We start from the raw sequence: 13,910 nt of genomic DNA, 5'->3' as shown, positions 1-13,910 counted from the left end.
GCATGCCTGTAGTCCCAGCTACCCGGGAGGCTGAGGCAGAAGGATCACTCGAGCCCAGGAGTTTGAGGTTGCTGTGAGCTAGGCTGACGCCATGGCACTCACTCTAGCCTGGGCAACAAAGTGAGACTCTGTCTCAAAAAATAAATAAATAAATAAATAAATAAAAAGAAATTAATTGGCCAACTAATATATATAGAAAAAATTGGCCAGGCCTGGTGGCATATGCTTGTAGTCCCAGCTACTCGGGAGGCTGAGGTAGGAGGATCGCTTAAGCCCACGAGTTTGAGGTTGCTGTGAGCTAGGCTGATGCCATGGCACTCACTCTAGTCTGGGCAACAAAGTGAGACTCTGTCTCAAAAAAAAAGAAAAGAAAAAAGCATCCCAAGGGTATGTTGACCTCACAAGGATCAGGCTGAACCTAAGAGTCCTAGCCATTGGGGAACTGAGGGTTCTGCCTGGATGAGGACTAGCTTGACAATTAGATGCGCAGACCTTGGCCAGACAGAAGATGGGCAGACATTTGATCAGATATGTCATTGATGCAGAATGTTGGTGCCAATCTAATTGGGGGGCAGGGCAATTTGGCTGTGCTAGTTGTATAAAATAGTAGCTAGTTCACAGGAAGACTGGTAGAAAAAAAAATAGACAAAAGAGGAGGTTTTAGCTATGATGGCAGCTTTTGTTACTCCCTTTTTCTATTCACCAACATAATGTGGGACTTGTAATTTATAGGGAAGAAGTACAACTCATGTGGTCTCCCATTTCTATAGGGAGGGACCTTCAGTGACTTTATAAAAATAAGCACCTGCCTTATTCTCCAGTTGCTTTCTAGCTAATTTTGTCTCTTTTCTTTTGCCAGTTGCCAGAGGCTCCACCCTCTGAGGAGGAAGAACAGGAAGCCTGGGTGAATGCCTTGCTTGGAAGAATATTTTGGGACTTCTTAGGAGAGAAATACTGGTCTGATCTGGTGTCTAAGAAGATCCAGATGAAACTCAGCAAAATAAAGGTATAGCTTTCCACACAAGAGGCTTGTAACTCTCTGTACTTCTTAAGTTCTGGAAGTTTTGTACCCTTATGTCCTAAGTGCAATTAAGTTAGTTCAAGCATATAACACATGAGGATATTAAGTCCTTCTCACACAACAGGTTTGACCTTGATCACAGTCTGACCTTGATCTTATGATTAACTGCATCTGGGGACTTGGCATTCCTGTTTAATTTTTTTCTTGTGTTGCCCTCGTTGTCTACTCTAGGTGATAATCCAGAATTTGGTTTTGGAAAATATGAGCTCTTGTAACTGATTTGTCTTATATAATTTTGTCATATTTAAGTTAAAGACAAACTTAAATTATATGTCCAGAGCCCACCCAGCCCCACCGTGGTCTAAGGCCACACAGCATACATAATGAGGAAAATACTAGCTCTCTTAAAACCTCTTTCCTAAGCTGTGCTCCCTCTCAAAGCTGGGAAAGTTAGCACCATACTCTAAATGTGTCTGCGATTGACCTTTACTTTTTGGCCAGATGGTGCTTTATTTTGGGCTCTCTCTTTGCTGAAGAAATGCTCCTGATTCATGTCCAGGCGCACTTGGAAGTGAGTTTAGCCTGCGAGAATGTTCCTGTGACTATCATTAATGGCTCACTTGCCCACAGAGATCTCATTAAGGTTCCTTAGAAGTAAGCTTTTGATCCAATGAAAACCCAGACAAGGAAGAGTCACTTTGGTCCCCAAATCTTCACTGAATGCTTACATGGTCAGTGGCTTAAGTCAGTGGCTCTGAACTTTTTGGGATCATACATAACTTTAAGAAGCAGCAATCTTTCCCTAGAAAAATGCACAAAATTTTGCTCATGATTTCAGAGAGTTCAGGGGCTCCAGATTAAGGAACTGTGAGCTACAGTAAAATTAGAGAGAAGGTATGGGCATGGGAGAGCTTCAGTTTGATTTCTGTCATTCCTTTCGGTAGACAACAGAGCTTTTTCTGGCTTAGTCAGGCTCTGGCGAGCTCTGTCTGCCGTCTGTGGGCCAGTGTCATGGTTGCCCAGCCTGGGAGTAGGGCTGCCTTCTGACCCAGAAGAGCGGATTACAAGGCAGAATTTGGGGTAGGGGTTTGGGAGTGCTCTGTTGACAGGTGTCAGCCTGTTTGTGCTCTTGAGGTAGGTTGAGCATTGACCCTGCTTCTACTAGCCAGTTCCATGAGGGGTCAGCAAGTGGCCGTGACCTGTGTGTTGGGGGATGAGCTATCAGCAGCCTACCCGGAGTTTACTCAGTCTCTCCCTTTTTGGAAACGATGGTGGGCTTGAGTCTCCAGGTCAAAGCACATGGATGCCAGCTCTGCTCTTTTCCTGGAGTCAGTTTTTGGGAGACACAGATCTCCTCCATGAGCTGGTTTCCCTTGCAGGCCATATGGAGAGCTCTGAGCAGGAGCATGGTGGCTTCTGGCAGCATGCAGAAGGAAAGCAGGGCATGCTTAAACTCCAGACGTGACGCCACTCCCCGTTACACACATTACAAAACCAACTTGAGAGGCCCCACCCTTCTCTCTGGAGTGGGAAGTCCGCAGAGCCTCTGCCCGTTGGTGGAGAATGTGGTAGAATTCGGGAGCCTCCCTCTTCCCAGAGGAAGTTGAGAAAAAGTCTTCTATTTTCATCTTTTCTCTTTGCGGGTTAGAGGCTTTTGTAGTTCACAAACTTAAACTTCCTTTTGTCTTTTGAGGTCAGAAGTACTAAACAGTTAGAATGGAGAAACTTTCCAACTGCTGGCCTAGATCTAGCAGTGCCAGAGTTCAGAGGTGGACACTGTGTTCTCTCCACTGCCCCCCCCCAGCATGTCTCCACGCCCTCCACCCCCCCACCTAAGCTTTTGGCCCAACATGTGCCCTGCAGACCAGAGGAGACCCTGGCAACAGAATAAACAGAAGGCAGAAGGATATTACCAAATTCTGAAGCTGCTTCCACCCAAAAGAACTCTTATTAGCACCAAATAACCAAATACCCCTGGAAAGAGCTAAACCTTAAACCTAGTAGCGAGTGGATATGGTTAACAGCCAGTAAAGAGCTGGAATGGGGACAGAAAAGTAGTGCCTGGAGGAGGCTGAGCTGCCCCCTATGACACAGATCTCCCCACCTTTTGGCTTCCCTTGAAGGCCTGCATAGGGAGAACTCTTTGCTGGCCTTGCTCCACAGTCTCAGATTGTCACCCTTGCACGTGATAATGACTCATGTTGTGGAAGTGCAGCCCTGTGTGTGCATCTGGTGCCCAATGATAGACTTGACACAAGCTGAGTTTCTGCACCAACAGCAAGTGCACCTTGCCCTTGGCCAGCTGCTCAGGTACCACCCTGGGGCCCTCAGTGGTCATGGCCTCTTGTGCCCATGTCAGCAAATGCTGCTGTGATAGCCTACAGCACCTGAGAAGGTCCATACACCTGAAGGTCCAGTCCCTGGTTGAGTTTACTCAGGAGGGTAAAGAATGTTCCCTTGGGTTCCTGTCTCACTGTGGTGCACTTTGGATGGGAAGAAAATAGTTCCTGGTTGAAAAGGACAGGAGTGACCTGAACAGAAGGAGGCAGCTCTAGGGCAGAGATCTGAACCAGGAGGGATTGTGGGAAGGGGGTGAGGTTATAGATGTTCCTGAATCTTAGGGTTGAGTAGATGGGTGAATAATTAGGAAACTAGGCCCTCTGGTCTCTGCTCTCCATCTTCTTACTGGTAGTTAGAGCCTACCCACTCCTGCCAGGTGTCCCCAGGCCCTTCAGGTCCGTCCTTTGTCTCAGATCCTGTCTCAGGCCTTCCTTTGCCTTTTCAGGGACCAGAGGGTGTAGAATAGGGAGGTGGTGTTTGACAGGGGGAGAGATAGTTATGTTCCTGTTGTCTATATTCACTCCTGGGCCTCCAGACTCATGTTCCCATAAAAACACTCTTGGAGGTGGCACTATTCCCTGGCTAGCCCTTGGAAATCTCTCTGACCTGGCATGCTTCTGAAACAGTGGGCATCAGAATGACAGTAATAGACAAAAAAGACTGTGGTAGGTGTATAATATTTTGGTTATATTTTTGGCCAAGGAGCATTCTGTAGGTTGGTAGAGAGGCTAACACCACTAACAACATTGATGCGTCAGAAAAAGGTTTCCCAAATACAGCAACCCCCAATTCAAAAATGCACATTTGAATGCTGTCTCTTCTCATGTTTTACTCATCATAGACATTATGACCTCTTTAATGTAACTTCTCACCCCCACAAAAATCAGAGATGAAGTTCTCTGACTGGATAATAATAAAGGTTTGTTTCTTTGCAGAGAAACAGCTAAAGAGACCCAGCCATGTTAGATATTAAATCCATGCTGGACTAAATGCTACCTTGTTTTATGAGAAATATTTAGTTTATGTTTCATTTTTAAAAAAAAGGCCGGGCGTGGTGGCTCACGCCTGTAATCCTAGCACTCTGGGAGGCCAAGTTGGGCGGATTGTTCGAGTTCAGGAGTTCGAAACCAGCCTGAGCAAGAGCGAGACCCCGTCTCTACTATAAATAGAAAGAAATTAATTGGACAACTAAAAATATATACAAAAAATCAGCTGGGCATGGTGGCACATGTCTGTAGTCCCAGCTACTTGGGAGGCTGAGGCAGGAGGATCGCTTGAGCCCAGGAGTTTGAGGTTGCTGTGAGCTAGGCTGACGCCATGGCACTCACTCTAGCCTGGGCAACAAAGTGAGACTCTGTCTCAAAAAAAACAAAAAAACAACAAAAAAAAAACACTCTTATTCTAAATTTTATAAAAGTATCCCAATGTTCAACTGGAAAAATACTCACGAAAATAAGAAAACTCTGGGAGAAAAGAAAGGAGAGGGACTTGCCAGACTTAAAAATATATTATAAAACTCCAGTAATCAAAGTAGTTTGATTCTGGTGGAAAATAGTGGGAAGCTAGTGTTGTGCTGAGAGCTGGCAGCACAGACTGTAGGGAGAGTGCCAGCTGCTCACTAAATGGGTTGAGATTGCCAACTGACCATTCGGGGAAAAAAGATTGAGCTGGATCGCTAATTTTCAACTTACACTAAAATTATGAATGAAGATTTTAAAAAAAATATGTACACATCCACAAATCCAGATGGAGGAAATATAGATGGATTAATTCTGTAATCTTGAGATGAAGTAGGAATTTCTAAGCATGAGACTAGTGCTCTTATGTTATTTCCTGTAGAATAATTTCCTACTGATAGGTTTGGGGTGAGTATTATTCAGGGTCCTGGTAGGAAGCAGATTATGCACTTAATAATAACCCGAGGAAAGAGTTTACTGAAGGGAAGATTTATGGAGGTGTGGGCAGGTGGAGAGAAACCCAGAGGGTGAGTGCAGCACCCTGGGGTTGGCGGGAGTGGGGAGCTATTATCCTCCCTTAAGGGGCAAAGGCAGGGAACCCCGGGCAGGGCAGCTGTGGCCTTCAATAGAGGGAGGGGCCAAATGCCCAACAACACTCCTCTCCTTGTGCCTCCCCATCCCCTGCCCATTGGGGTATCCAGTGGCCATGCCCAGGCAGAAGCTGGAAGGTGAAGAGGCCATTGACCAGCTCAAACAGACCAGCCGCTCAGGGTAGAGGGTGGAGTGTGGGGCCTGGGGGCCAGACAGAAAATGTCCACACGGGGTCAAAAGGATGCAATTTTTTTCAAGAATTTTAATACATGTGGTAAGTTTGCCTATGAGAATTGTAGCAATTTCTTACTCCCCATGAGCAGTCTAACAGGGGTCCATTTTCTCATCCTTTAGCCAACTCTGGGTACTGTTAATTTAACCAGAGTAGCTGGCTCCCTCTCCAGATCTCTGTCAAATGCCACTCGGAGAAGCCCTCTCTGACCTCCTTAGCCAAAATAGCCACCCTCACCCTGCCCCACACTTCCTCTGTCTCATTATCTGCTTCATGTTCTCTGTAGCATTAATCATGCTCTGAAATTAGATTATTTGTCTACTTGTTTACCTTTCCCCTGTCAAATATAAACCCCATGAGAGCAAGGCACCCACCTGATCTGTTCAGGCTCTGTCTGGAGTACAATCCTAGTTACTTGGTATGTGCACAATACATTTTGGTTAAATAAATGACGTGTACCCAAAACTTTGACCACCATTCCCTCTGAAAGCACGTTGACTTCGAACTCATTAGTGTTTCTCGCAGGTTACTCGCATGTCTCACTCATTTTTGCTTCTTCCCTCCAGCTCCCCTACTTTATGAATGAACTCACTCTGACGGAACTGGACATGGGAGTGGCTGTGCCAAAAATCCTTCAGGCCTTCAAGCCTTACGTTGATCCCCAAGGTAACTCCTAACTGACTCTGGAGAGGACTTGACCATTTATTTGAGTGTCAAAGTATTTCCATCGCTATAGACTCAATATCAAAGCTTTGTGTTTGGAGGCAGTAGGGGACTTTTTAAACCATCCTAGTTCTTGTTGAGTGTCTTTTGTTCTTAACAATCATGGCCTTAAACTGATTTGGGTGGTTCCACCTCCTAAGCCTTCTAGTCTCTTGGTCATTATAGCACCTCCTGCACCCCAAAGATGCCCAAGTGCCAGTTGATGGGGCCTGCGCTTCTGTGTGAGTGGCAGCCCCTGCCAGGGCTTGGGCCTCTCACGGCCTCATGTGTGCGGCTGCCCTGGCCCTGGACCCTTACCAGGAGCTGCCTCTCCTCATATGTATTCACACCCTTACCTCCCCTGACTTCCAGGTTGCAAATTTTGACCTTCATGTTTTATATCTTTATGTTTCTTGCTATTAATATACTCTGTAGGTGCTTAGTAAATGTTTGAAGATATACTATATATTCAAAGACAATATTTTGAGAGTAGAGTTCTGTGCCAGAGGAACATTCTCAGATTTGATTTTTTTTTTTTTTTTTTTTTTTTTTTGAGATGGGTCTTACTCTATCACCTGGGATAGAGAACAGTATGTCATCATAGCTCAATTTGACTTCAAACTCCTGGGCTTAAGCAAGCCTCCTGCCTCAGCTTCCCAAGCACTTGGGACTACAGGTGCATACCACCACGCCTGACTAAGTTTTCTGTTTTTTGTAAAGAAGGGGTCTCTTGGCCAGGCTCAGTGGCTCACGCTTATAATCCTAGCACTCTGGGAGGCCAAAGCGGGTGGATTGTTTGAGCTCCAGAGTTCGAAACCAGCCTGAGCAAGAGTGAGACCCTGTCTCTTTACTAAAAATAGAAAGAAATTAATTGGCCAACTAAAAATATATAGAAAAAACTTAGCTGGGCATGGTGGCGCATGTCTGTAGTCCCAGCTACTCGGGAGGCTGAGGCAGTAGGATGGCTTGAGCCCAGGAGTTTGAGGTTGCTGTGAGCTAGGCTGATGCCACAGCACTCTAGCCTGGGCAACAGAATGAGACTCTGTCTCAGGAAAAAAAAAAAAAAAAAAAAAAAAAGAAGGGGTCTCGCTATGTTGCCCACACTGGTCTCAAACTCCTGGGCTCAAGTGATCCTCTGTATTGGCCTCCCAAAGTGCTAGGATTACAGGCATATGTGAGCCACCATGCCTGGCCTCAGATTTGATTTTTTTAAACATGCTACTGATACAATTTGTATGCCTACTCTTGTGGGTGGGAGGAAGAAGTTGATTAGAATGTAGAGAGAGTTTAAATAAAATTACTATAAGTTTACACAGGTAAAGACCTGTGTCTTTTGTGTCACATTAACCATAAATATGGTTTTAAAAGGACCTTGACAGAGAAATTTTAGTATGCAGGAGTTTATTCAAAAAAGAGGAGTGAGCCAGGTAGTCAAGGAAAGCCTGTTAGCATGCAGGGAAAAGTCTTCCCAAGTTTTTCACTGGGGCATCCTGGCCAAGTGGGCCTCTGTCCACTTAGACCTTATTTACATCATTCCTAAAATGGCCTAGGAACAAGGTAGGGGCAAAAAATAATTACAGTTTTTCAAGAGAGTGATAGTTGTTTTGAAATGTTTTGTAAACTTTGTGGATTATAGAAGCTACTTTTCAGTTTGACTATATCAAATGGCTCTTGAATCATATTTAGTGAAGTCATTTTTCTGCTGTTATGTAGATGTGATGTAAATATGGAGAGATTTTTCTAGCCTACAATTAGCAGCTCTAGCAGATCTCTCTAGCAATATTTTAGATGACAGTGAGCCTGTATTTCTAGTTTTTAGCATCACATCAATTTCAAAAAAGATAGACCAGATATTATTTGCAAATACAGAAGGCCACCTAATACCTGCATGTTGAGATTACCTGTAACCCCTCAGTTATGTCTATACTTTGATAAATCTTAGTGTTCCTGGGTTTGGTCACTTCTGGTTCGCTGAAAGTAAAACTAAAAAAGATTTCGATTCTTTGCAAATGATTTAGCTAGAGTATTTTTAACCCCCTGCCAAATTTTAAAAGATGCATATCCATATGTTGACTGCATAGCGAGGCTCCTTGCCCCCTCCATGTACAGGGCTGCCATTCCTCTCTGACTCAGGCAGCCTCTCCGTTGCTCTTTGCCTCTTTAGAAATTGACTTGTAGCAAGCTGGTAAATGATCAGCTAACACAAACCTCCTGAGAGTTGGGCTTGAAGAAGGTAAATAATTCATGTATGTGCACTATTTTCTAATAGCTAGCAGTCTTTTATCTCAGGGCTGTCCTTTGCTGAATTCATAGAAATTTCCGAGGAGAGGGGAGCAGGGCCACAGCAGGGCTTTGCAGCAGCATCTAAGAAGTGTCCCTGTGGGTTTGAACTCTATAGCTTTTCGCAGCAACTTTGGTCAGGCTTTGAGTAAAATTCACCAAACACCTAAGTCTCAAGTTTTTTAACTGTTCCTCTAAAACAAGAGCTGCAGTGAGATATTTTACTGTATAGATCAAAGCTTTGCTGGTTTTTAACCCATTTGGGGCTTTATTTAACTCCTTTCAGGGAAAGTTTTAGAGATCTGCTTGTTTGCATAACAACGGAGAAAATGTTACTAAAGAAAGGAACAATAAAGACCTAAAGATGGCCAGGTACAGAGGCTCATGCCTGCAATCCCAGCACTGGGGGGCCAAGGTGGGAGGATCACTTGAGGCCAGGAGTTTAAGACCAGTCTAGGCAAAAAATGAGACACCTCCATCTCTACAAAACAAATAAATAAAAATGAAATTTTTAATAAAAAGACCTGGCTATTCCTGGGAATTACTAGAGGAGAAAAAATAAAAATTAAAAAAATTAAAAAAAGACCTGGCTAGGTGCCATGGCTTATACCTATAATCCTAGCCCTTTGGGAGGCCAAGATGGGAGGATTGCTTGAGGCCAGGAGTTCAATACCAGCCTGAGCACCAGAGCAAGACCCCCGTCTCGACAAAAATAGAAAAATTAGCTGGATGTGGTGGCGCATGCCTGTAGTCCCAGCTACAGGCTGAGATGGGAGGATCGCTTGAGCCCAGGAGTTCGAGATTGCAGTAAGCTATGATGATGCCACCACATTCTAGCTCAGGCAACAGAGTATGACCCTGTCTCACAAAATATATATATTTTCTGACTTGTGCTCATTTGTTGGAGGGATATTCAGGCCACAGCTGGTTGGATTATCCTATCCTTGGGATGTTCCTCTTGAGGCAACACAGAATGCTGGTTCTGAGTAATAGCACTAGAGCCGACTGCCAGGTCCACAGCCTCGGGCAAGTTCCTTCACCCCTTCATGTCCTCCTCTCTCAAATGGTGATTCTGATGGCACCTACTTCCTAGGCTGTGAGGATTAAATGAGTCAATACACAAAAGGCACTTAGAATAGCTTCTGGCGCTTGCAGGCAGTCTGTGAGAGCTAGCTATTGTTACTGTCATCATTGCTTCCTTGGGTGTGCTGTTAGAGAGTTTAGAATGTGGGTGGCTGAGGTGTCCTGTTCCATCCTACAGGTCACAGCTGGCAGACCCTACCATGATAAACAGAAAGAAAAGTGCTATTCTCAGCTTTCGTGGCTTGCTGCTAAGAGGAGTAAAATCTGTAATTCTCTGAATGAAATTGCATATGTTGGCCCATCCAAGTTCCAGGACACATACTAATCTCTGGTGTAGTGAATGAGGGTAAATGACTATCTTTCCCAGGGCATTCTCACTTCCCACCAATGGCAGGTGGCAGGAAGATGGACAAGCTCTGTCCCTTGAAAACTGGCTGTGCCCTCCTCCCTCAGCTCTGACCCCTCACCGCTCCATACACACTTCAGTTCTAGCCCCTTTACCTGTGGGGTGTACATGGGTCTCCTTTCTTCCCTTTAGGCCACACAGCAAGGCCGAGAAGTCTGTGTCTATCACCCTTCCCTCCCTGGACTGGCCCTCCTCTCCCCTCCCCTCAGCGCCTTCCTGGGCTGCCAGAGCCTGCCCTCTGGGCTCTACCAGGCCCTCCCTCTCGGCCAGGCTCTTTTCAATCATTTTATTAACTCTGTTAGGTCAGTGTTCGCTCATTCATTCATTCAACAAATACTCATCATGGGGAAAACAAATTTTCAGAGAAGGTACAAAGGAAAACATTACCTATTCTCCTACCATTCAGAGATAGCCAAGGTTACCTTTTTGGTACATTCTCTTCTAATCATTTTTCTTACAGATAAAAAATAATTTAGAATGTGCAGATAGCTCTTTTTCAAATCCCTTAAAGAAGTGGGCAGACTTGAAAGAGCAATCAGAGATCACCTAGCTCAACCCTGCCGTGTGTGTAGGAGCCAAAGCCCAGAGCGGAAGTGACGTGCCAGAGGTCATCGGCAGCCTCACCTTTCTACTTTCTTTCCATGGCTTCTAGGCCCAGGGCTGGAGGCTGTGGCCTACAGCCAGGCCACCTGCCTGCAGGCCCTGCAGCTACACTGTCCAGCGGAGACCATGGGAGGCTACTGACCACGCTACACTTCAGTTCCCTTATCTGTAAAGTGCTGATGGCAGTCGTGTCTGCCTTGTCTGTTGTGAAGATTAAATTTGCTCCTTGGTCTCAGAGCACACGTGGCGTGTAGTAAACCATCAGTGTTAGCTGCTGCTGCTACTTAGTAAAAGCTTCCTAAAGGAGCTGGGTTGGGGCCCATTTCCTTCAGCCAGCCAGGTTTTCATCCTCTGTGCCCAGGCCCGGGGGCTGCAGAGCAGTGCCCGTCCACAGGTGTCAGCAGAGTCAGAGTGAACTAAGGGTGTGGACTATGGACCTCAAGTTTAGATTAATTCATTTAGTCTTCAGGACGTTTGTTGTCTGTATTTAAGTCTGCAAATAGTCATTGTCCACCATCGGTGGAGGCCCTACTATTTCTGCCTTCTTTCGAGACACCCAAATAACAGCCCAAGTTTCAATTGAAGTTCTCAGATTTTGTATTAATACCACATCCCCCAGGAATAGGAACTTTGTCTACCTCCAGAGATGCCCTTAGTCATGACTATGGGTGTCCACTGTCTACACGGTTGTTCCAGACCTTAATCCATAGTGCCTGGTGCTGTCATCCAGTGCTGGGGCTGACGTTACTTTGCCAACTGCATATTGCAGAAAACTGGAGCCAGAGTCAGTGGTACCCTGCCGGCCCCTCCTGCCAACCCTCTGCAAGAGCAGTGTGAGGAAAGCAGCTGTGGCCTGCATGGCGCCCAGGCCTGGAGTGCACGGCCATGGGGTGCACACACTGACCAGATCATGTTTTGCAAGGAAAAAAACTGCGCACGGGAGGGAGAAATGTGTTCATTTGTGGAACTCAGGTGGGTTGGGGTGGGGTGGGGAAGGAGATGCTCATTTGCCACTGTGTCAGCCTTGAAGAGGTGGAACTCTAGTTCGGAGAACAGTTACAGGTAGATAAAGCTAAAAATTATGTCTGTCATAAAAGATACATCCAAACTCAAGGAATTGCTAATTTTCTGTGGTATCTGAATGAGCAATATGGCACCAGTCTGTCTGGCAGGAACAAAACAGTCACTGCTGTGTTCTTCTGAGAGCCAAAGAACTCCGGCATCTGTTCTTGATAACATATTATCAAATGTTCCATTTTAAGAAGTTTTGTTCTTTGGATGCCAAATGTTGACTTTCGTAGTGAAAATCAGCTATTAATAATTCCAGGTAGAAGGAAATGGAGGAGCAAATAATGAGAGGACCAAGCTCAGGTGAACAAGGCTTCCAGTTCCCTTAACTCCCTCCAAGCAGCAGGCCTCCTGAGAAGCCTATTCTGATGAGACTGATGAATGTTAATAGTAATAAAACAGGCCCAGGCAGTGGCTCATACCTGTAATCCCAGCACTCTGCAAGGCTTAGGTGGAAAGATCACTTGAGGCCAAGAGTTTGAGACCAGCCTGGGCAACATAGTGAGACGCTGGTTGTACAAAAAATTAGCTGGGTGTAGTGGGACATACCTATAGTCTCAGCTACTCAGGAGGCTGAGGCAGGAGGATCGCTTGAGCCTAGGAGTTGGAGGCTGCAGTGAGCTATGATCATGCCACTATACTCCACCTTGGGGGACAGAGTAAGACCCTGTTTCAAAAAAAAAAAAAGTAATACAGTTAACTGCTATATGAAATAAATAGATTTCTGTGGCCACAGTAGGGCTGTTACTGATACCATGGGGTTTGTTAACTAGAAAACCAGGGAGAAAGCAGAAGAACCTTTGTCTGGTTGTGCCTACCCCTTGTCTCTGGGAACATACACAAGGCATGTTTATGACCTCTTGTGTCATCATGGGGTGACCTGCACCTGGTGGCCTACATCATTTTTATTCTTCAAGCATATACTTCCAGAGGGCAGAGGTTCACCTCAGTGCTTCTTGAGGCAGCAGGATTGCTTGAGCCCAGGAGTTTGAGGTCGCTGTGAACTAGGCTGATGTCACGGCACTCACTCTAGCCTGGGCAACAAAGCGAGACTCTGTCTCAAAAAAGAAAAAGAAAAAAAAAAAAGAACTCAAGAAGCACTTTTTGTTGGAATGAGCTATAGTTTTTGCCTCAGTATCTCTCTGAGTGGCAGTGGCAGTGGTAACTGATACTTCCTCCGTGATGCCGAAGAGGGAAAAACAACCATCTGAGTTCCTTGCAGGTCCTTGCAAGAAGACTGACTAGAGCTTGTCACATCCATTGTCAGTCATGTTCCATGTGTTGTTGAATGAAGGGACAGTTTTATAGGGGCTTGTTGATAATCAGGTGCCACCCATGGCCACTGCACAACCTGTCAACATGAGGACCCCTTTGTGTTCCTGCCTTCAGCCCACTTTCCAGAGAACCTCTCATGACCGACTGCCTTACTTCTTTTAAAAGGCATCAAAAAGTGTCATGCTTCTCAACTTCTGGGTTTAGCCTCAAGCATTACCCACAGCAGATGGCTATAGAAAGCAGCATGTTAAATGAAATGCCTCACAACCAAGCCTTAGTGTGTCAAGAGCACAGAAGAAAAAGCCCTGTAACTACATTCATCCAGATTAAGTAGCATTTAGCTCAGAGTTAAGATGCTGCTTGTGGAACAGTGTATGTCCCCATCTTCCCATTGTGGCTACATTTGTCCCCAAAGGGAAGACAACCTTTCTAGTAACTGTTAATTGCAACTTTCAGTCTTGCAAGGCAGGGACCTCCTGACTCACCCATTACATAACCCATTGATCTGGGCTCCAAGTTGTACAAGTTTTGCATGCTCTTGCAAAAATTTTCAGGGTACTTTCTGCCTGTTGAATCACTGTCACACAAGCAAGATTTTCTTTGCACCTAATGCTAAAATAGTCTCCTTAGCCTCATCTGAATGCAAACACATCATATTAATTTGTTTGAATATTTGCCATTTATATCTGTTTTTATAAATTCTTAAACCATTCTGGCTTCCTCCATATTCTCATTGAGTGCGGGGGCTGAGCAACGCCCTGTGGGTGGGCCTGGTGGTGCATATTCACTGGTAGAACAGACCCCTCTCCCTGGTGGAGACCCAGTCCTGAGATGCCAGGCTTAGCAGCTGCC

At 45.4% G+C, this 13,910-nt stretch overlaps 1 protein-coding gene and 1 long non-coding RNA gene across 3 annotated transcripts in view; one reads left to right on the top strand and one right to left on the bottom strand.

Moving 5' to 3' along the window:
* LOC142861965 (uncharacterized) overlaps window positions 1-8,848 on the bottom strand; it is a 51,491-nt gene extending 42,643 nt beyond the window's left edge. Inside the window, exon 1 of the long non-coding RNA XR_012913098.1 lies at window positions 8,790-8,848. This is a non-coding gene — a long non-coding RNA (uncharacterized LOC142861965). The remainder of the gene's footprint in view (window positions 1-8,789) is intronic.
* Window positions 1-13,910, top strand: part of TEX2 (testis expressed 2) — a 108,549-nt gene that overhangs the window by 78,756 nt on the left and 15,883 nt on the right. For both annotated transcript variants that reach the window (XM_012747457.2, XM_012747456.2), the window contains exons 6-7: window positions 860-1,006; window positions 6,208-6,307. In XM_012747457.2, coding sequence (XP_012602911.1) covers window positions 860-1,006; window positions 6,208-6,307 — 247 coding nt within the window. The remainder of the gene's footprint in view (window positions 1-859; window positions 1,007-6,207; window positions 6,308-13,910) is intronic.

Source organism: Microcebus murinus, chromosome 18, assembly GCF_040939455.1.
Source record: "Microcebus murinus isolate Inina chromosome 18, M.murinus_Inina_mat1.0, whole genome shotgun sequence".
Classification (NCBI taxonomy): domain Eukaryota; kingdom Metazoa; phylum Chordata; class Mammalia; order Primates; family Cheirogaleidae; genus Microcebus; species Microcebus murinus.
This window is presented reverse-complemented; position numbering and strand designations above follow the sequence as displayed.